This window comes from Phacochoerus africanus, chromosome 7 (assembly GCF_016906955.1).
Source record: "Phacochoerus africanus isolate WHEZ1 chromosome 7, ROS_Pafr_v1, whole genome shotgun sequence".
Taxonomy (NCBI): Eukaryota; Metazoa; Chordata; class Mammalia; order Artiodactyla; family Suidae; genus Phacochoerus; species Phacochoerus africanus.
The window spans coordinates 14,594,519-14,617,143 of record NC_062550.1 but is presented as its reverse complement, the minus strand read 5'-3'; the positions used below and the strand labels follow the sequence as shown (position 1 = coordinate 14,617,143).

The 22,625-nt window shown below is 46.1% G+C and overlaps 1 protein-coding gene across 2 annotated transcripts in view; it reads right to left on the bottom strand.

Annotated features, from left to right (window-relative positions):
* Nucleotides 1–22,625, bottom strand: part of BPIFC (BPI fold containing family C) — a 52,398-nt gene that overhangs the window by 6,363 nt on the left and 23,410 nt on the right. For both annotated transcript variants that reach the window (XM_047786444.1, XM_047786445.1), the window contains exons 5-13: nt 21,889–22,017; nt 20,218–20,373; nt 20,030–20,093; nt 17,584–17,644; nt 14,234–14,325; nt 13,074–13,250; nt 11,893–11,946; nt 10,094–10,264; nt 9,401–9,468 (exon numbers count right to left, since the gene is read on the bottom strand). In XM_047786444.1, coding sequence (XP_047642400.1) covers nt 9,401–9,468; nt 10,094–10,264; nt 11,893–11,946; nt 13,074–13,250; nt 14,234–14,325; nt 17,584–17,644; nt 20,030–20,093; nt 20,218–20,373; nt 21,889–22,017 — 972 coding nt within the window. The remainder of the gene's footprint in view (nt 1–9,400; nt 9,469–10,093; nt 10,265–11,892; nt 11,947–13,073; nt 13,251–14,233; nt 14,326–17,583; nt 17,645–20,029; nt 20,094–20,217; nt 20,374–21,888; nt 22,018–22,625) is intronic.

The window sequence follows — 22,625 nt, the reverse complement described above, 5'->3', positions numbered from 1 at the left end:
TTCTTCTTTCTCGTTGACAGTTAAATAGTTTAATTGCATAAGATTTAATTCAGGCTTTATCTCTTTCAGTCATCTTTCTGTTGTGACATTTAAGGACCAGATATTCATGAAAGAGGCAAAGCTGCTTATTATCAGCCACTATCATGCTAGTATGAATTAGGTTTTGAGATTTCTTCAAAGTGACAGCTAAGAGTAAAAACCAGAAAGACTGTTGATTCTGATAAGGATCAGAAATGGCATCAGAGGCTCTGTGGCTCAGAGAGGTCTTAATGGGAAGTGAGGACCAGAATCCTTAGGGTATCCTTAAAGGAAGTAAGCTGAGCAGTTGAACAGACACTTGAAGATACTGCTGGTGAAACGTGAGGGGGATGTCTTCCCGTGGTTACCCTGTCTTTTCCGATGGGCAATCTAGAAGCAATTTAGAAAGCTGGCTTATGTAAAAGTGGAACAACTTGTGAGCTTCCTCTTTTCTTTCATCAAAAGCCTCAGCCATGACTGGTTACCTCAGGACCACTGGAGCTTCCTACGAACCAACTATCCTTTCCTACTAAGGCTGTATTACTTCTACCTACTTCCTAGTCTCTAGGTGTATTTACCAGGTTAGTTTACTAACGGCCAATACTCACTAATTGCAGAGAAAGGGGTGGAGTAAAGAGCCAATTCCTCCCGTCCTGGTTCTGAAAAACGCACAAGCTCAATTCAGACCACTAGGTGGCGACCAACTTCACTCCTTTGACCGTTCATGCTCCACCTGGCCCCTAACCTGGCCCTGCTACTAGAAGCTAATTTTTATTACAGAACCACAGAATGGCTGGGAAGAAAGGGAGCTCAAATAGCCCAACCTTGCAGACATATAAAGTATAGTCTATTTTTAAAGTTTTGGAGAAGGTTTATTGCCCTGATTGAAAACTAGAGCTAAAGTGTGATCTTTTTTTTTTTTTGGCCAAGCGCATGGTATTCGGAAGTTCCCAGGCAGGGGATCTAATTAGCAAACCAGCGCCATAGCAGCGAGCCAAGCAGCTGCAGTGACAAAGCCAGATCCTTAAACCCCTGCACCACAAGGGAACTCCCTAAAGTGCAAACTTTTAAGCATGGCAAAAGGCCCTTTATAATCTGAGTCAATATGGGAGTTTCCATTGTGGCTCAGTGGGTTAAGAACCTGACATAGTGTCCATGAGGATGCGGGTTTGATCCCTGGCCTCACTCAGTGGGTTAAGGATCCAGTGTTGCCACAAGCTGTGTTGTAGATCGCAGGTGTGACTTGGATCTAGTGTTCCTGTGGCTGTCATGTAGGCCTATAGCTGAAGATCTGATTCGACCCCTAGCCTGGGAACTTCCATATGCTGCAGCTGTGGCCCTAGAAAAAAATAAAAAGAAAAAAGAAAAGAAATAATCTAAGCCAATATAGCAAATATGACATAATGAAGGCCAAGCGGACCAAAGCACAGGAACTCACAACGCCATTCCTCCAACTCTGTGGCCGTGACAGACGTTGAAAAGCAATCCCTGCACTCAGTCTCCTGTAAAAATTGCTTATCTCTTTGCCCTCTGACTATAAAACTCCCTGTGGGTCGAGATCCAGTCTTCTTTCGCTTTGTCGTCCTAGGACTGAGTACAGAGCATGGCACTTTCAGCACTTGGTGGTCACTCATTCACTCACTGATTCTCCAGGAGAAACCTATCAAACACCCAGTGTGTGCTGGCCCTGGGACAGGGACCAGAGACACGCTTGTGAAAAAAACCAAACACAGTCACTGCTCCATGAAATTTACAGCCTAGCAGGGAGGCAGACATTAACAAAATAATTGCACTGATGAAGGTTTAATTACAGGCTAGATAAATACTCTGAAGGAAAGAAGTGAGTTCATTGAGGCAAATGACAAAGGAACCTGGTCTAACTTGGTGGATGCAGGAAAGTTTCCAAGGAAAGAGCTATGTCCTTGAGCTAACATATGAGGGATGGGCAGGATCAAAAAAGGCAAAATGGGGAAGGAAGAGGGAAGGGGGCTGGGCAGAGGTTGCAAAGGCCCCATGGCGGGAGTAGAGAGCTGGGGAGAGAGCACAGCAAAGTGATGCTAGACGGACAGACAGCAGGTGTCCCAGGCCATGTTAGAATTTTGACGTTTATCCAAAAAGAAAGGAATCTATGGAAGGTGTCTAAGAAGGTGGCAGATGGCAGTACAGTACAGAGAAAGGACTGGCAGGTCGAGAGGTTTCCAGGTGCTTCCCCTATGCTTGGTTATGTGCTGAGCAACGTGAAGAATTTTGTTTCTGTCTATATTTATGAGGGGTAGGGAGAAGCTATACGTACAAGAAGGAATTAGAGAACAATACAAAGCAGCCTGCACGCAGATGCTCCTTGGTGTGTCTACACAGCGCACTAGTTGTAGCAGGAATTCTGAGAAGGTGTGAAAAGGTGAGGAGACCAGCATGGGTTGGAGGCGAGTGTGCGTGTAATACGGGGGAGATAAACTGCTCTCTGAGAGAAGTGCTCTGTGTACCACCACGTGTAAGCATCCATCCCTCAGCATCCAGTGTTATAATTAGCTGTTAATCTGAGTTTTCCCTTCACCAGGCTGCGGACCTGGAAGGTAGAAACCATTGTCCTTCTCGCAACGCTCTGTGTCAAGATCAGTGCAGAGCACATGAAGGATGTTCCGTAAATTCTCACTGAAGGGATGTAAGGATAAACGGCGGGTGGGAAAGCGTCCTTTGGAATTGAAGTCACCTTGAGGGTGAGTCAGCTAAAGCAGAATGTTCATTTTAGGGAGCTATAGGAGGTAAGACAGAGCCAGAAGGTGAAGAGCTTGAAAACCCTAGGCTGTGGATTTAATCCAAATACAAAAAATATATATATATATATTTTTTGGGGGGGCTGCTCCTATGGCATACAGAAGTTCCCAGGCCAAGGATCAAACCCAAGTCACAGCAGTGACCTGAGCTGCTGCAGCAACAATGGTGGATCCATAACCTGCTGCTCCACAAGGGAACTCCTTAATGATGAAAAATTTTGAGGGGAGGAATGCATTGAGCCCACTCCAGAGATGCTGCCAGTCCCAATGTGCACCAGCAGGAACTCCAAGCCCACTCCAGAATTAAAGGATCTTCTTGATTATGAAGAGGTTCCTGGTGTTTTTTGTTTGTTTTTTAGGGCTACACCTGCAGCATATGGAAGTTCCGAGGCTAGGGGTCAAATCAGAGCTGCAGCTGCCAGCCTACACCACAGCCACAGCAATGCCAGATCTGAGCTTCGTCCGCAACCTACCCCACAGCTCACCACCACACCAGATCCTTAACCCACTGATCAAGGCCAGGAATCAAACACGTATCCTCATGGGCACTAGTCAGGTTCTTAACCCTCTGAGCCACAACGGGAACTCCCCCCACTGTTTTAACTCCATTGTCTACTCTTTTTTTTTTTTGTCTTTTTAGGGCCGCATATGAGGCATATGAAGTTTCCCAGGCTAGGGATTAAATGGGAGCTACAGCTGCCAACCTACCCACAGCCACAGCAATGCAGGATCCGAGCTGCACCTTTGACCTACACCACAGCTCACGGCAACACTGGATCTTTAACCCACTGAGCGAGGCCAGGGATCGAACCTGAGACCTCATGGATACTATTTGTGTTTGTTACCACTGAGCTACAATGGGAATTCCTCCATTGCCTTCTGCAGTCTAGAAATTTCCTGAGTCTGGGAGAAGGGGAAGAAGTCATTCAGGCTCCTCCTCCAGCAGGGCCCCCCCACTGTGGTAGCACCCCTCTGCCTGGCCTCAGCAGTAGCTCAGAGGGAGGGTGGGGATGGAGTCCGCCCAGCTGCTCAGCCCGAGCTCTGATGACCTGTCTCAGCGCTGTTCCAACAGAAACCGAATCTATTCTTCCCAGACCTGTTTTCCTTCCTGGGTTTCTTTCCAGATGGCTCATGTTGGGAAATGTTTATCTCCCTGAGCTGTGAGAGGTGGAGTTAGGTGGTGATACTATCTGCTTGTAGTCAACTATATTTGCGTTTTCCGAGGATGCTGTGTGGGAGGGGTTGTGAGGCGTGTGTGTGTGTGTATGGAAGTTGGGTGGGGTGCAGTTTAGGAGCATCCAAATTCTCAATCATGGAAATGTCCAAAAAAAATGTTTCCAGCTCTAAATGGTTGAAAAATAATGTACATTTAATTGCCTTGAGCTTTGCATGTGATTAAGACAAAGGGTTAGAATTAAGTCATCTGTATGAAGACCATAAAAGGGAAAGTGTTGTTTAATTTGGTCTCTGAATTAGTCTTGAAAATGTTTACTACGTAGACCAAACTGGTTTGGAGTTCCCTCCAAATAGAACTGTGTTTGGGACAAAAGCCTCAAATGTAGAAAGAGATAGAAGAATCTGGTTTACGACTCTGAGGGCCACCTCCACAGCTTTTAGGACCCTCCTGACTTGTCATGTCTCTTGGGACTATTTCCTCCCTCTTATTTGGCCAAACTTTGATCCTAGAATGGGCAAAGAGAATGAAATAACAAACGTTTCCTGAGCACTGATTCTGTGCTGGGTGCTGTGTTTTTCATTCATTCTCACCTCTACCCATGCGACACTCTACACAAGGGCTCTGAGGAGGAAACGGAAACTTAGAGAGGTTAATTAACTTGCTCAAGGTCACACAGCTAGCAAATGACTGGGTAGAATCCAAAATGAGACACACTTAACTCCAGAGCCTCTGCTCTGAACTGGTCACATGCACCTAAAGAAAAGTTTATTTTAGTACTCCTGGCTTTTCCTTTGTTTATTCTTCCCTTCACTCATTCCTTAACCCCATGAGAAAAGGGCTGTGTGCTTTTTCTCTCTCAGGACACCTAGTGCCAGTGTCCTCTCTTTTTCTATCGATACTTACTGAGAAAGCACATGGTGCCTCTTTCAATTTAGCCTGACCCCGTGCTCGTGGTTTCCTCCTCTAGGCAAGGGTGCTTATTTCATAAGCGGTAGGTCTAAGTCTCACTTTCTGAGTCTTAGCACTCACATCAAAGGCAGTATAACGTGCTCGTGGCTTTGAAGACTCACTTAGGTTCGAGCTCTAGCTCTGCCATTCAACAGCTCTGTGAGTAGTGTAAAAAAATTGCTAATATATAAGCTCAGTTAGACAGAGTCAGGAGACCAGAATGGGGCGCTCTCTCACCCTGGGACAAGAACAGAGCCCAACGAGAAGAAGGGAGAACTCCTTTCCTGGCAAGGACTCAGCTCAAGAAAAGCAACGGACTCTGTTTACTAGAGCCCTCCCAACTTCCTTCTCCCTCCATGCAAGGATTCTCCTTCCCCTGCCCCCTGCCACGTGGGCACTTGCTCATGGCTCACTGTGGTTGCGGACCCAGAATTGCCATTCTCTTCTGATCCCAAATAAACTCATCTTTGCTGAGAAATATCTGGCAGTCTATTTATTTTGGCCAACATGAGTGATCTGACCTCTATACACTGTAAAATGGGGATAGTCAGCTACCTCCAGGACTATTCATTCTGTCTGCAGACACTAACTGAGTAGTGTGCCAGACCCTGGAGATACAGAGCTGTGAGGTTTAAATGAATTCACATATGCATGGTGCTTGGCACAGGACCGGCGGAGAGTAAAGGCTTAATGATAAAGATGATATAAAGAGTATAATACAAAGTAAATAACAAATAATGAATAGAATAAAAGCCTATTTCTCTAATAGCCATCACTGGACAGGAGATAGGGAGGTGAGGTGATTCTGAATAGAACTGAAATTATCTTGTGTAATTGAGCGCTTCCTTCCCTGCCTGAGGCCAGCCCCTAAATAATAATAATAATAATAGGCAGAGCCAATATTTCTTGAACACTTACCATGCACTTTGCATGTACTAACGCATGTATTCCTCACAACAACCCCGAAGTAGGTTTTATTACATCATTTTGTAGAAAAGGAAAGTGCACCCAGAGAGGTGAAGTAACTTTGCTGAGCTCCCATAGCTAATGAATCTGGGCTGGAACCTGAACCAGCTAGTCTGACTCCAAGCCTGTGATCCCACCACCTGCATAAACGCACCACCTTGGACTTCCCTCTGATTTCTGCATCTCATGTCTGTGGAGCCAGCCTCGAGCAGCTCGAGAGAGAGACACACTCAGCAGGGGTGGGTGGGAAGGCTGGGGTGTTCTGGGGAGGGGGTATTCAGAGATCCTATGGTCCCTGGTTCTTCTCAGGAGTGTTTCACTGGTCCCCACCCACTTTACATCTCTTCCTGCTGTGTCTCCATGACGTCACCTAGGACCAAACCTGCTCCTCCCGAAAAGCAGCTTTCAAGGCCCAGGAGAGGAGGCATTGGCTGTGGTGGCCTGTGTGGGAGGTGAAGCCACTGCTTTTGCTGCCAAAGGCTGAGGCTATGCTTACAGTACAGCCTCTGCTCCTTTCTAGTTTTGTTTTGTTTTGGCTACACCTGCAGAAGTTCCCTGGCCAGGGATCTAACCTGTGCCACAGCAGTGACCCGAGCCACTGCAGGGACAACGCCAGATACTTAACTCTCTGAGCCACAGGGAGATTCCCTGCTCCTTTGCAGTCTGGCTTCTGGGTTTGGCTGCCCGAGGCCTGAGTGATACCTGGCCCATCTGCCTCCCCCAGTCCCTGCCTGAGGTTTGCTGTAGCACCTGCTGCAGGAGCCGCCCTCAGACACAATGCACGCAACCTTATGCAGTGCTCAGAAGGGCCCCCGGGCATGGTGTTAACCCCCTGCTGTCTCCATCTTGAAATTCTTCATGGTTTTGGAACTAGGAGTAGGCACTTTCATTTTGCACTGGGCCGCACAAAATAGTCGGTGGTCCTATTCAGACCCCACGAAGGCCTAAGGGTGCAGGAGATCTTCCTGGGATATGAGTCTAAAGGAGGTCACAGGAGGAGACTTTGGGAAGGCAGGAGTCCTAATTTCAGGTTTGCATTCCCAAGGTCAAGGCAGGCTTGTGGACCACAGGAAGAGGAGAATGGATGCCAACATTTCTTTGGATGATGTGAATTTAGCAGGTTACCATCAGTTTCTCCAATTACTCCCAAAGATAAATGCTACGCCCACTGAACGTGCAGCTTTTTAGTGGGGGGAACACTGGAGATGATGGTCAGCCCGACTTAAGCAGAGAGGCAAACCTGGTCTCTGCAACTTTCCCACCGCCTGCCACAGCCGGAAGCCCTGTCCTTAAACCCTTCCTTCCCATCCTGCAGTAAACCAGCCCCCTGCTCAAGTGCAAAAGTTTCTGCCTTCTCTGAGCTTGCTGCCTCAATGAGCAGCCCTGCCCTCAAGCTCCCCTTGACTCCAGGTTCTGAGTTCCCCTTTCCCAGAAGCCCTTCGTCTCAGTGTTCAGACAGAGGCCTCGCCTGAATGCACAGCCCCACGGCTCAGGCAAACCGCCTTCCAAATCTCTCCTTTCTCTCGTAGACTCGCTCAGATACTGCCAACTCCTCACCTTCCATCCTTTCCCTCCTCACCTCCTGCTTTCTGGCCCCCATCCTCTCAACCTTTAAAACTGCCATCTCAAAGATCACCCATCAAGGTTCAGAATTTTATCAGCCTTGATCTTGCAGAAACAGGGCTATGTTATGACTTCTGGTAGCCTGAGGCTTTCAGGAACACGTCTTCCATAAAAAAAAATTATTAAAAATTATCTTTGAAAGCTGTGTTGTTATAAAGACAAGTATACTACAGTCTGGATTGTATTGATTTTTAAATTCTTATTTTAAAACATATTTAAACATTCATGGGTCCCTAAAGCATTGTAGGCTCTGGGCACTGTGCCTATTGAGTTTAATGGAGAAATCAGTACTGGTTTTGAAGGTCTGGATAAAGTGGAGGAAAATTCCTTCATGAAATCTTTTATCTACAGGAAACTGTATGAGTTTTCTTTTCTGTCTTTTTTTAGGGCCATAGCCATGGCCCATGGAAGTTCCCAGGCTAGGGGTAAATTGGAGCTGTGGCTGCTGGCCTGCCATCCAAACCTCATCTATGACCCATACGATTGCTCATGGCAATCAATGCCAGATACTTAACCCACTGAGTGAGGTCAGGGATCAAACCTGTGTCCTCATGGATACTAGTCAGGCTCATTACTGCTGAGCCATGACAGGAACTCCTTACTTTCTGTTTTTATTGTACCTTTTATTGGGAAAACAGCACAGGTATAAAGAAAATTTTAAGAAAACAACTAATAACTCATAATCTCAGAGCCAACACGTCCCTGCATTTGTAATTGACTGCCCTGTCCAGACGGAAAGCTATTTCACATGGCCAACTGTTGTGTTTACACAGTTCCGGATCCTGCTTTTTCTACTGAATATGATTTTATTGAAAACATTTTCCATGTTTTTACAATAGTTTTCCTAACCATCAAGATGACTTACGGTGATTAGCTTACTTTCCCCCTCTGCTGGTTTCCCATTCTTTTCAGACTCCGCTTTGTCTGTTTTATTGCTTCCTCTTCCTCCGTTTTTAGATTTAGTCAAGGATATGATCATTCAGCATATCCTCCCTCCTAAGTAGTTTGATTCATGGCTTCAACTATTGGCTTTATACGGCCGAGGAAAATGGGCTTTGCAGATGGTTCTTCCCAGAGGCAATTAGTGTTCAATGGTCTGTGTATATGACCTGCTCAAGCCCTTTCACAAGGCATGGCTTGCACTTGAGAGCCAGCCAGGCCATGGTGCATGGTCTTGTTCAACTCTGTGTTCTAGCAGTGGGATCAGAGTATCAGAGGCTGAAGGCAACTCAGAGGTGATTCTGTCCAACTTCATTATTTTACAGATAAGGACTTGATCAAGTTCTGGAACCAGGGAGCAGGGATTTGAGACTTCATTCTTTGATCTCAAAGTTTCATGCTCTTTCTTTACTAGCATCCATTCTAAGTTCGTTGAAGAGGAACCTAGTGTAATTTAATTAATTAATTTTCATTTTGGCCATTCCATGGCATATGGAGTTCCCTGGGCCAAGGAGCAGATCTGAGCCACAGTTTTGACTTACACTGCAGCTGCAGTGACACTGGATCCTTTAACCCACTCTGCCAGGCTGGAGATCGAACCTGCGTCCTAGGGCCACAAAGATGCTGAACCTGTTGGGCTACAGCAGGAGCTCTGGAATTTTATTTTCTATTGTGTACCATTAGAAGGAGAATTTACATTATGGAATTATATTTACAATTATTTTGCTGCCAAATTTGTCTGAGTATTAGAATGCGAAGAAAAAAGAAAAACGTTATAACACAGTTTTCAGTTAGGTCCATACTTTGAAATTATCAGGGCTATTCCAGGAGAAATACTGAAGGGATTCATGTTCTATCCAATGGTAACTTCACCTGCTGTTAACGTTCACTTTGTCTCGGTGGCCTGTTGATTCACTTATTACTACCATCCAACAATCGTATCAACCTAGCTTACCTGTTCAGCGATAAAGAGCAGATCAGTCTTTGTCCCAAAATAACCAGAGCAACATCGGTACTAGCAACCTGTGGATGACAAAAGCATTCCTTACTAAGATGAGTGAATTTGGCCATTCTGGCCACTGATATCATTACCTAGAGTGGAAACTTGAACTTCACTTTTCCTCTTATTCTGAGAGATACTGGAAAGAAAGAGCCCTGAAAATATTGTCCTGCAGGTGGGGAAACTAACTATAAAGACTCTGGGCTTGAAGATCTCCTTTAAATGATTTTTTCTTTCCCCCTAATCTCTCTTTCCCATGTACTGTGTCTGTGTGTGTGTGTGTGATCTTGCTTAGGTTCATTGTTCTAGTCATTTTCTCTTGGATTGCACTTGACCTTCATCTATTCAAATAAACTTGAACTCCACAGAGATTGACTTATTTCAAGAACAGAGAAAGTTGGTAATCAGCGTAACTGCAGCAGAGGGAGAGGCACCCAGGAAGTGGAGAAGGGTGGAGAGCTATTATACGAGGTGTGGAGGTGTGAACACTGGCCTCCGTACCTACCCCCATGCAGTCTCGACCCCGTCCTCACCCTGGTTGATGCATCACATCCCACTCCTGCAAACATCACTAGGCCCTGCCAGTTGGTGTCTATCGCTCAACAGGATCAGTATCCGTAGGCGGCCCTCCTGACCCCACAGACTTACGAAGTCCATGGAAACGATGGTTTCCGCAGTCGAGTTCTTGGACTGGGTGAGTATCAAGATGGAGGCGGGGATGTCTAGGGTGAAGTTACCAGGCAGCAAATTGATCAGGGGAGGCTCTGTCGCCATGACCCGTACCATGAAGGGCTGGGACAAGATGTAGAGCTCTGCAATCTGCCACATTCGGGGGAAGAAACGGAGATCAGGGGTTGTAGGTTGAAGAGGGGAAGTCACAAGTTTGGGGTGACCTGTGGTGGTTAAACCTTACGGCATGCAGTTAGAATTTTAAAAAGCTCTTTAATAGTAATACCAGTAACAATGGGTGTTCCTGTCATGGCTCAGCAGGTTAAGAACCTGACTAGTATCCACGAGGATGAGGGTTCAATCCCTGGCATGGCTCGGTGGGTTAAAGGATCCAGTGTTGCTGTGAGCTGTGGTATAAGTCTTAGATGTGGCTCACATCTGGTGTTGCTATGGCTGTGGCACAGGCCAGCAATTGTAGCTCTGATTCCATTTCTAGCCTGGGAACCTACATAGGCCGCAAGTGCGGCCCTAAGAAAAAAAAATAATGCTAATAGCAGGAGTTCCCATCATGGCTCAGTGGTAATGAAACTGACTAGTGTGCATGAGGACGTGGTATGATCTCTGGTCTTGCTCAGTGGGTTAAGGATCTGGCGTTGTCACGAGCTGTGGTATAGGTCACAGTTGAGGCTCAGATCTGCAGTTGCTGTGGCTGTAGTGTAGGCTGGCAGCTGAGCTGAGGCCCTGATTTGACCCCTGGCCTGGGAACTTCCATATGTCACAGGTGTGGCCCTGAAAAGACAAAAACAAAAAACAAAGCGAAACAAAAAACCCCTGTAACAACAAAATAATAAGAACAGCTGGCATTTATTGGACACCTGCTGTGTGTCAGGCACCACGTCAGGCCTTCTGGTCTTATCTCGTTTAATCATCACAAAATCCCTGTGAGGCAGGTTCTATCAGAATTCCCATTTCACAACTGAAGAAAGCGAGTCTTAGAGAGGTTAAGTAATTTTCTCAAGGTTCCGGGTGATTAAGTCGTAGAACTGGAATTCACATCTAGGTCTGTCTGACTCAAGATCCTTGCCCTAAACCCAGGATGGCACACGAGCATCCCTCTGTGCTCCAGGGCAAATCCGAGCCTTTCAGTATGCTGTGCCCGACACCAGGTGCTATGACAGCATGATACTAATGGATGCTTTTCTGAAGTCACAATGCGGGCACTGTTTCTTCCTTCACCATTTCAGATAATTAGTTAAAGTGTGGTGGAAACTTATAGAAGGAAGAGATTTATTTTGTGAACTGACAATATCTTTATTAGGACCTTGTACTGTTCGGTGAATATTTGCGAATGTTTGATTAAAAGAAAAAACTCTTGTAAGTTCTCATCGTGGCTCAGTGGTTAACGAATTCGACTAGGAAACATGAGGTTGCGGGTTCAATCCCTGGCCTCGCTCAGTGGGTTAAGGATCTGGCGTTGCTGTGAGCTGTGGTGTAGGTCGCAGACATGGCTCGGATCTGGTGTGGCTATGGCTGTGGTGTAGGCCAGCGGCTACAGCTCTGATTTGACCCCTAGCCTGGGAACCTCCATATGCTAAGGGTGCAGCCCTAAAAAGACAAAAAGACAAAAAACAAAGACAAACAAACAAACAAAACTCTTAAGAATGGAAGTACGGACTCAGGCTTGAACCAAAAAGGAATACAAGGAACCTACAAGTCTTCTAGAAGGATTTGCAACAAAACCAAATACACTATTAAGAAGTCAAATCCTGAGCACTCACCCGAGAGAGCACGTTGCCAAGGCCTTGAGAGGTTCGAATCAAATGGTCGGTAATCTGGAAAATCAAGACCATCATGTAGCTGTAAGGTTTGTACTTGCATTAGTGTTCCCTATAATTTTAACGAATCACGAAGCTGTTGCACCCAAAATGCTTAGTTTTTGAAGGTGACAGATCACTTTATAGCCCAATGACAGGTAATCTGAGGCCCAGAGAAGCAATGTAACTTGCCCTAAGTCACATAGGAAGTTACTCTGCTTTTGAAAAAGCATCTCTTAACCGTGGAAACACAGTGGATATCTATATGTACGATCTCTTTGTCAACATTTTATAGTGGTTAACAGTAAGTCTTGTGTTAGTATCCTAATTTTCAGAGATTACTGACACATATAACCCATAAGTAATTTTTCTTCACAGATGAATGGTTTTCAAGAATGATGCTGGAAGTGTCTATTTCTTAGCACTGAATGAGAGCTGGTGTTGCCACCACCATTTGGAACATAAGATTTATAATTTCTTGTATGATTAAGACCTAGACAATGGACAGATTCATAAGGGATGCTCAATTAAAACTGTTGGTTGGCTGGAGAGAGCGCTCTCATTAAAGAGAATCAGTGAGTATCTGTGCTACTTACTAGTCTTTGTAGTAAGTCAGGTGCAATTACCAACAGGATAAATCTTTATGTTGTCAACACAAATGATAGTAATAATAAGAAGCAACACTTACGGAGCATGTACTCTGTGCTAGGCATTGGTCTGAATGCTTTAATATTTAAACCTTTTTAATGTCCATGACAGCCCTGTGAGTATAGTATTATTGTTCCCATTTTCCAAATGATGAAACTCTGACACAGAGAAGTTAAGTACCTTGAAATTGCCAAAATTTCACAGGTTATTTGTCACAGCTAATAAGCAGTGGAGGGAGTTCTTGGTATTATTTAAGATCAAACTAGAAGAGTGGGGTCTAGTATCATAAAAGACTGGAATTAGTACAACTGGAAACCCAGCAACTCCCCAGCTAGTCACAGCATTCACTCTGCAATCCCTTCATTCATTGTCCTACTAGGGCGGACAGTCTCCAAAGGCTCAAGAATAGGAACTAGGACATAGAAAACCCCTAATGGAATACTTATAATAAGATTACATGCTGGTGCCAATGGTCATCATCAGTTAGCTCTGCTCACCTCTTTTGTGCTGAGAGTAATATTGAAAGCCCCAGCTGTAAAATAGGCATAGGATGCAGACTTAAAGAAATACTCGGAGATTCCAATGTAGAGCATGGAGTCGCTGCGGTCTGGGAGCACAAAAGGAACTGATGAGAAGGGGGGATCTGTGAGGTTTCCCAGGGGGTAGAATACACCCTGCGGGGAAAACAGAGAGAAAGACCAATTAGGGGAAGGCTCAAACATGCAGGACCGAAGAAGGTGGACTCACTCAAGTCAAAATCAGGAAAACTCCAGAAACTCGGTAGGGATGGAAAACCATGAGTTCACTGACTCCTGGTCTAGGGACTATGCTGCAAAGTTCTGATGACTTCTTGGGCATAGCTGAGTGTGTCTGTCCCTCCTGGGGTGTAATCCAGGGAGAAGTTCCTTGTGGTCCAACTTCTCAGAGAAAGGAAGCCAGGTGCATGTTGCTGGAGGGGACAGCTCTGAATAGTTCCTGAAGTGCCATGTAGAAGTGTCAAAACTTTGAACTTCAAAATCCATGACCGCTGAGTGTCTGGGGCATCATAGAAAGACTCAGAAGAAACCAGGACACTAAAGGGCTCAAAGCATTTTTGTGGCATTCTCATTAGCTATAGATTGGTATTACAGAAAGGTGTCTTGCGTAACATTTAATTGATTTCAATGACTCTGAATGATTGAAATGTAAGCCAACACATGTTTAACTTTGGGGGAAAAGCACAGTTCATCCCTTTGACAGAATCAGCAAACAACATTCTCATGTGTCAATGGTCCTGACAGAGGTCAGCAGGTTAAATCGACTAACCTTATTGAAAGGCTAACAGAAGTATGAATATTGACAATCTACTGACTTGTTGAGTTCTAATAAGACTATTTTACTTGCCACCTTCTAGCCTCAAACCTTACTCCCAGAGGCAAAGACATCACACTACTTTTCTTGAAGAAGGCAGAGCTATATTGTACAATCAAACAATAATTTGCCAATCAAGAAAATGTTCAAGAACCTTTTGAAAGAGCATAAACAGGAGAATGTTTCTTGAAAGAAAATTAAATTATTGGAAGAGAATGTAGTTAGATTTCCTTCTGCACATAACATCTGTCCCATGAATAGTGGCTGTGGACTCTGATGATTAGGACTCTGATGATGATAAAGTTACCTTCAAATAAAGCTCAATATAATTTTCTGTAATGTCTGGAGAACTGATTAGGGAATAATCCAGCAGAGTATAGTTGTCAATCTTGGTTATAACTAAATAACAAAGAAAAAAGAACATTTATATTCATTAAAGGCATAGTACAACTCGTGATTAATGATTACCCGGAACAATATAATTTTTAATCCTCTGCTACTTAAAACAGTAGTTAACCATTATCCATTGCAAATCAACTATAATAAAAAACCCCATTATCCTATTTCACAAGTAATGCATGCTTAGTTTTCAAAACCCAGGAAAAGTAGATAAGTCAAAAGAAGGAATCACACTGCCTTGAGAGAAACACCGGTAAAATTTTGATGTGCAGCCTTTTATGACACACGTGCACATGCACAAGCATATATGCTTCAAAAAAAAAAGAAAATTAAACCCACAAAAGTCACTTATCAATATCAAGCTAAATATATGAGGTTAGTATAATGACTTTCAAGTTTTATGTTACAGCCTTTTATGCAGTTAGAACTTTATTTTTATTCTTTTAAAATTTTTATTTATTATTATTATTATTATTATTTTTGTCTTTTTGCTATTTCTTTGGGCCGCTCCCACGGCATATGGAGGTTCCCAGGCTAGGGGTCGAATCGGAGCTGTAGCTGCCAGCCTACGCCAGAGCCACAGCAACGCAGGATCCGAGCCACGTCTGCAACCTACACCACAGCTCACGGCAACGCCGGATCGTTAACCCACTGAGCAAGGGCAGGGACCGAACCCGCAACCTCATGGTTCCTAGTCGGATTCGTTAACCACTGCGCCATGATGGGAACTCCCAGAAATAATTTTTAAAGAGAGAGACAGACAGACAGGAATAAAATTCCCTAAGCTGGAGAGGCCAAGAAAATTTTCATGCACAGGGCTACTAATTCAATTCTTTTTTCAGAGCAAAGCAGAAGGCCAGGGGACCAGAGGACAGTAGGTGGGGCTCCGGGGAGCATGGTTTTCAGAGTCTGTGGCAGGTTGCAGGGGCAGTGGTGCTGAGCTGGGGTCTCCCGCCTGGCCCGGGAGGGCTGGTTTCCTGACCGCCATGCTCTGTGACAGGAAGACGCCCTCCCTGCTCTAGGGGAAGTGCCTGCGGGCCTCATCTTCTCCGTGCACATCACATTTGATTGAATCCATAGATGGGGATGAGAAACAAGGAGAGAGGAAGCGATTTGCTGAGGTGAGAGAACAATACCAGCCTGTATCACCACGGTTAAAAAAATGCTTTCAAAGTCACTGCCTCAGTGGATCCCATCGCCATGCTATGAGGGGAGCAGGACTGGGCCCATTTTATAGGGGAGGCTAGTGCGGCTCCCAGAGGTAAAGAAATTTGCCCACAGCAAGCTAAGACATGGAAATCTTCAACTGGTTCTTTCCTCATCTTTTCTACATCTTCTCTTTCTTCCCTTCCTCCCTAATCCACTTTTAAAATTCATCCATCTGCATCCACTGCAGATCAATCCATCTGTCCAGCTACCATCTCCTTTTATCCTTTCGTCAACCTGATACTTATTAAGCTCGTGTGGGTGAGGCACTATGCCTGGTGCTGGGGACATGGAAAAGAGGCAAAGCTCCTGCCCTCTGGAGGAGGAGACAGACATAAAAACAGCAAATTATAGTACAAAGTCATAAGAGCAGACCTGAAACTTAGCCTACTACAAACCTAATCTTCCAGTTTTCCCAATCTTAGAATTGGTAATTCCCTTCTTGCAATTTTCTAGTTGCTCAGAGTAAACCCTGGGGTCATCTTCTTCTCCCCTTAGGACCCACATTCCTTGTGTCAGCAAATACCACTGTCTCTACCTTCCAGGTACATCTGGAACCTGAACACGTCTCATCACCTTCATCACCCCATCCAGGCTGCTGCCTTCCCTGCTCATATGGGTCACTGCAGGAGCTCCCTAAGTGGCCTCCCTGCTTCCACCCTTGACTCCTTTCCCACTAGGAATACACAGAAGCCAGAGTGATCTCCTAAAGATACAAGTCAGGCCAGGGAAGCTGTGCTCAGGACTCTCCAGAGACTTCCCATCTCAGACCAAGAGCCAGCCCTCGTCCTGACCTACAGAGCCCTGGAGATCCAGGCATCTGCTCTGCCCTCTCTGAGCTTATCTCCTGCTATCTTCCCCCTCGTTCCCTCTGCCCCGGGTCTGGGCTCCTCACAGTTCCTCCAACACATGTGCTCCCACATGGGCCTCTGACTTGTGGTTTCCTCTATCTGGAATCCTCTTCATCCGGGTCTAGAAGCAGCTTGCTCCCTCCTCATTTAGGGCCTTACTCTAATGCCACCTGCTGGGTGCTGCCTTTCCCAGACATGCCATGTTAAACAAAACTCCCTTGCCAGCTCCTTCCCTGCTTTATTTTTTCTCCTTACCAGTTATTACAACGATACCAAAGATTTTACTTATCATCTTGCTGGCTGTCTCCTCTCACTGGTCCCAGGACGGCAGGGATTTCTGTCTCCCAGGCTCATTACTGCATCTCCAGTACCAAGAGCAGTCCCCAGCCTATGACAGGGGCTCAGTACACCACTGGGGGATGAGTGGATGGAGTGCAGAGACTCAGGTCTGTCCAAAGTATCATATGAGCATTGAGGAGGTAGAACTCTGGGGTGCGGGCTGCCAGGTAAGATTTCTTGGGAGAGATTATGCCTGAGCTGAGCCTTAAAGGATAAAATGGACTAGACAGACAAGGGAAGGCTGAAAGGTAGGGAGCAGAAAGGGCTTTCTCCTTTAGGGCTTAGCACAGTGCTGACACAGAAATATAAATGCAGTAAACATCTCTTAAGTGAATAGATGGATGGAGGGGAGAGAAGGCTCTTCCAAGCAGAGGACAGCAAGATTGAAGGTAAGGGTGTGACGCAGTGGAAGCAGCTGATTGCTGGAGATGAAGGGGCAAGATGAAGCCAGAGCGTGGTGGGCGGGTCTTGCAGTCCACGTTAAGGCATTTGAACTTGATCCTGAAAGCAGCTAGAGGAGCCACTGCAGGGGTCAGAACTGGGGATGACTGGTCAGCGTGAGCATTAGTCATTCTGAAGAGGATGGATTTGGTGCCAGAGCTGGGATTCAAGTTCTCAAGAGTTTAATTCTCTGTCCTGCGTCTAGTGCTTCTAGGCCCCTGAAGCCCCCTGCCCCTGCAGGGAAGCTGGTTAACAGCAGAAAAGAGCAGACCCTGCACACCTTCCTTCCCTGTGCACCTCCCGTGCACCTTCCTGCGGCGCTAGCTTGCAGAGGGGAGAGCTGGAGCAGAGCAAACCTGGAGAGCCCCTGAGTGAGAAGGTAGGTGGAGCAGCACCCAGAAGAGACAGTTCTCAGACTCACCCTCCAGCATGCTGAGGTTGGCATTCAGCGCCTCCACCTCGCTTGTGACCATGGGACAGAGCTGGCCAGAGAAGGAATTTAAAAAATGCAGGTTATCACACAGCACCAGAACCCCCAGTTTCAGGGCTGAACCCTGCCAACAAAGGCCTTCCTTCCTTCTGGTTAGGAGACCGTCTCCCTTTGGATTTCCCTTAAATTAGGTGATGCCTTTGGGCCTCCAGTTATGCCTGCATGGGTGGCGTGCCATTGAATGCTGGCTCAGCTTCACAGCAACCAGGACTACACCCAGTTAGCCCCATAAAAAAACAAGCTCTTGGCTTTCCTTTCTGTGGCATGACAGGACAGGTGCCCAGTCCAGGCTGGTGCTGTGACACCTGAGGAACTTACTGCTGGCCCTGCTGAGCCTCCCCGTCTGCAGGGCTCCGCACCTCCCACCTCCACCATAGGTGTGTCCTGCCCCCTGCCCGCTGGGAGCCTTACAGCATGTCCTTTACTTCCCTGCTGGGCTGGTTTGAGAGCCCATTAGATGGGACATCTAATTTTAGATCAGAACCCCTTTTTGGAACTAGAAAATCAATCTTTTTTTTTCTCTCTCTGTCTTTTTAGGGTCTCACTTGCAGCATATGGAAGTTCTCAGGCTAGGCGTCAAATCGGAGCCATAGCCACCAGCCTACACCACAGCCACGGCAATACCAGATCCGAGCAGCATCCAAGGCCTACACCACAGCTTGTAGCAACGCCTGGCCCTTAACCTGCTGGGCAAGGCCAGGGATCAACCCTGCATCCTCATGGATATCAGCTGGGTTCTTAACCCACTGAGTCATATGAGAACTCCAGCAAATGAATCTCGAATCAGCCACTAGCACATCTTTAGGAAGGAGGAAGCATACCAGTGTTGGTGCCATGTGCCAGGCGTGTGCTAAGCGCTCAGAGTGGGGGTGCCCAGCAGAGGCTGGGGAGCCTGGCCGCCAGGGGTTGAATGCCTTGCCAAGTTAACTGTACTCTCTGCCCGTTTCCTCACCTGCGACATGGGGATGGTAACTCTACCTCATCAGGTTCTTGTGAATAGAAATGGAGGCAATCCATGTAACATTGCCCAGCTCAGAGTAAGCACTCAGCAAATGTGAGCTGCTGCTGTTTTAACCTCACTAGAGTCCTGGGAGGTGGGCACTACTGTCTCCCATTTATAGAAGGGAAAACAGAAGCTTAGGGAGGGTAAGTGAGTTGCCAGGAGCTGTTATCAGCAGGATTTGAAATCTAGACAGTGTAGTAGGAACACTTGTGTCCTTTTCCAGGGGCACAGAGGGAAGCAAAGCCCTTTGTCTCTAAGTCACATACAAGCTCCAGGCCAACAACTATTGTTTTCTTGTCAGAGGCCAAAGAACCAGGTCTTGTTTTGAACAAAGGAATGAACAAGTGTGGGGTCCTTGAAGGGGATAGTGTTATTTTCCAGTCACTCTTTGATACGCATGTTCACTGGCACTCAGCACCTTTCGGGTAAGGGTGGAGAAAGACTGCAGAGCTCAGAGCTCCCTGATTGGCCGGGCAACCTTACTGGACAAGCCACTTAAGGTTTTCGTGTGTTGACTTCCTCACTGATGTTCATTGAGCACCTGCTGCCTTCCAAGCCCTGAACTGAACACAGGGGGATGGAGACAGACAGATACCATCTTGCCCCTCTTCTCCAGGAAGGGATCTCCCTTCTTTTCCAGGTCTCCTCACCCTTCTCCTGTCATTCCAGAAATATGGAGTGTTCAGAAAAGATACTGTCAGGACTGGAGAGAGAGCACAAGGCCAGTTCCATCTTTCTCTTCCTCAAACACTGACTACTCTTTTGCTTGGCTGGATACATCCTATCTTCTTTCCCATTCCTTACCCATCCACATCCTACCTAGACTTCCAGACCCAATTCAAGTCCTGTACCCTCCAAAAATATCTCCCAGGATACTTCCAGGCTCTATTTATTTACTTTTTCCCATTTCTCGGAACCCCTTCAGTTCAATCTAAAGACCGTATAAAGTATATACAGAATTCAAGTACTTATTCGGTTACTGTTTCAGAAACTTGAGTTGAGTTTCCCCCCAAAGATGATGTTTATTCCTTTTTTATATCCTCAACAGGCTCTAGCTTAGTGCTGAACATGCAGTAGATTCACAATAAGTAAACTCTTTTCGACTGTTTGCTCACCCTGTGGTGAGGACTGGAGGAAGGGAATGCTGTTTTATTCATCTCTGCATCCCCAGCATCTACTGTAAGTTTGGCACATAGTAGGCACTTGAGAAACCATTATTAAGTTGCAAAGGATAACGTATGTGAGAGTGCTTTGGATGGTGCCTAGCACACAGTAGGTGCTCGGGGAAGGTTTATTGGCTGAGAGCTAATTGAAGCAGGGCAGAACTGCTCCTGATGGCATGTTACTGTGGCTGTATAACCTCTAAAGACTTACCATTTCATTTAAGTTCTTTAAGATGGGTTTCTCCATGGGCTCAGCAAAGGAGTTATATAGGACACTAGGACAAAAAGATAAAAAAGGGCTTACCCAGGGTTCTACCTGTTGGTTAAGAGCCACCACCAGGTACTGCCTGAGACACCAGCCCCAGACTGGATACTGCCTACCATGGCGCTCCTGCTTACCTGAGCTCTCCAGAAAATGAGACGTCAGCATGGCTCACTTGGGCATGGCAGTCTTGGAGCTTCAGGATTGGGTGACCAAAGTTATTCCGGGTCAGGATAACATTACCAGTGAAGTAGACCTCAGAGATAAACAGGTCAGCTCCTCCTGTGTCTCGGCTATTGAGAGAAAACGGGCAAGGTTGCCCAGGCCTGGGCAGGGGTGGAGGTGGATCTTGTTTCTCTGATTACCCACAGACTCTAAGCTCTGGGAGGGCAGGAATTTGTTACCCCTGGATTCCTGGCACCCACACCAGGCAGGAGCAGAGGAGGTGTGGATGGATATTTACTGAACAAAGGAAGTAATGAATAGGTGAACGGGGACAGCTCTAGGGACCCTGCAGTCATTTCATCCTGAGTGTTCAGCCCCTATAGTGGCTGAGCATGTATTCAGCACCATACATATACAATGCTTGTTTGGGGAAAGAAGGTGGGGGTACAATTGGTCACACCTTGTTTAGGAGGGGCAGAGATGGGGCTGATACTTGGATAGCGTCTGTGAACTTGAGGGAGTGGTGTTATCTCCAGGCCCCAGGATTTAGCTTGAGGCTTGACACAGAATAAGCACTCAACCCATGGTTGATGAGTGAGCGAAGAAATGGATAATTCATGAATCTATGCTTCTTATGGGGGAGCATGTCATTTCTCTACTGTCTACAAGACTGGAGTTCCTGAGATGGAGATGAATGGTATTCAATACCATTTATGCATAGATATGGTGGACACTCAATAAATGGTTGTTGAATGACCAACTGGATGAATGAATGTGATATTACGGGGCATCAACCAGGGCAGACCTAAACCTTATACCTGGGACAGTGACTTGCACACAGTAGGTGGTTTGCATACCTTGAATTTGATCCTTCCTTTCTATGTGAGGGTGCAAAGGCATTTTGGTAGGGGGAGAATGGGGCTCAAGCCCACTACCATCTTCCAACCTCCTTGGGAGGTAAGAAGGCTCTACTTCTCATCAGTTACCCCTACAGATGGGGCAGTGTGTTCAATGACTAGCTCAAGGTCAGACCTGACTCACTGCTCTGAAGTGTTAAGCACATGTCCCTGCCTCTAATGGTCAGGGACTTCTGGTTCTTAGGAATCTTAAACAACATGTGGACCAGTTGCTCTGCCTTTAAGGGAAGGATGCTTTTCAGCCCCCTCCTCCCTACCTCCAGAAGAGATATCCTGATTTATTTATTTTTTATTTATTATTATTATTTTTTTGGTCTTTTGTCTTTTTAGGGCCGCAGCTGTGGCATATGGAGGTTCCCAGGCTAGGGGTCCAATAGGAGCTGTAGCCGCTGGCCTATGCCTCAGCCACAGCAACGCCAGATCCAAGCCGCATCTGCGACCTACACCACAGCTCACGGCAACGCCAGATCCTTAACCCACTGAGCAAGGCCAGGGATCGAACCCCCAACCTCATGGTTCCTAGTTGGATTTGTTTCCACTGTGCCACAATGGGAACTCTGAGTTATCCTGATTTAAATCTCTCCTGGAAAAATGCTCTTGAGAAAAATGGTTAAATGGCTGAAGGAAAGAAATCTAATGTCAAAGACATGGGCAAATTCATACACTTTTGATTTTTCGCTCAGTTTCTCCCCAGACCAGTAGCAGCCTTTTCAGTGGAATACTCACAAAAGCGGAGACTTGATTTCCCAGTCTGTGCTGATGTTGGCAGTGCCATGGTTGGTCAGTGCCCTGATTCCCACCCCAGGCACAAAGGCTAATGAAGTATTTGGAAATGAAAAGGCATTGATTTTTATGCTGTAAAACAAGAAACAGAAGCATTAGTGCAACTCTTCTAGCGCCTCTAGAACAAGCACAGCAAAATTGAAAATGCAGTCATAGAACTCTCAAAACGGATGACTGTGAATTCCTGTAGAGGAAGGACCTTCAGGTCTACCGTGCAGCCTCTGAGCGCTGCTTTCTAATTCCCTCATTCCAGGAGGAAGTGTGGCAGGAAGCTTCTCGAATCAAGTTGAGAGGGGAAATGAGTAAATTTAGTAATAAATCTGCAAAAAATCAATCTACTTTAGTTTCTTTAAAGACAAAAAAAAAAAAAGAGGTATAACATTGCCACCATTATTTTTTTCCTTGGGTTTTTCCAGTGTTTCTCAACTGGTGGTGGCTGTGGGGGGAACATTAGAATTTTGGATGGGACAACTATTTTTGTAGAGGATTGTTATACATATTGCAGGATATTTGGCATAGGTACCAACTAAACGCCAATAAGCGGCCCCCCCCCCCTCCATCATTGGGACAATCAAAAGCATGCCTTCCTTGGTGAGGGGCAATATGGGAGTAGGGGATTAAGAGGTACAAACCATTATGTATAAAATAAGCTACGAGGACATACTGTACAGCACGAGAAA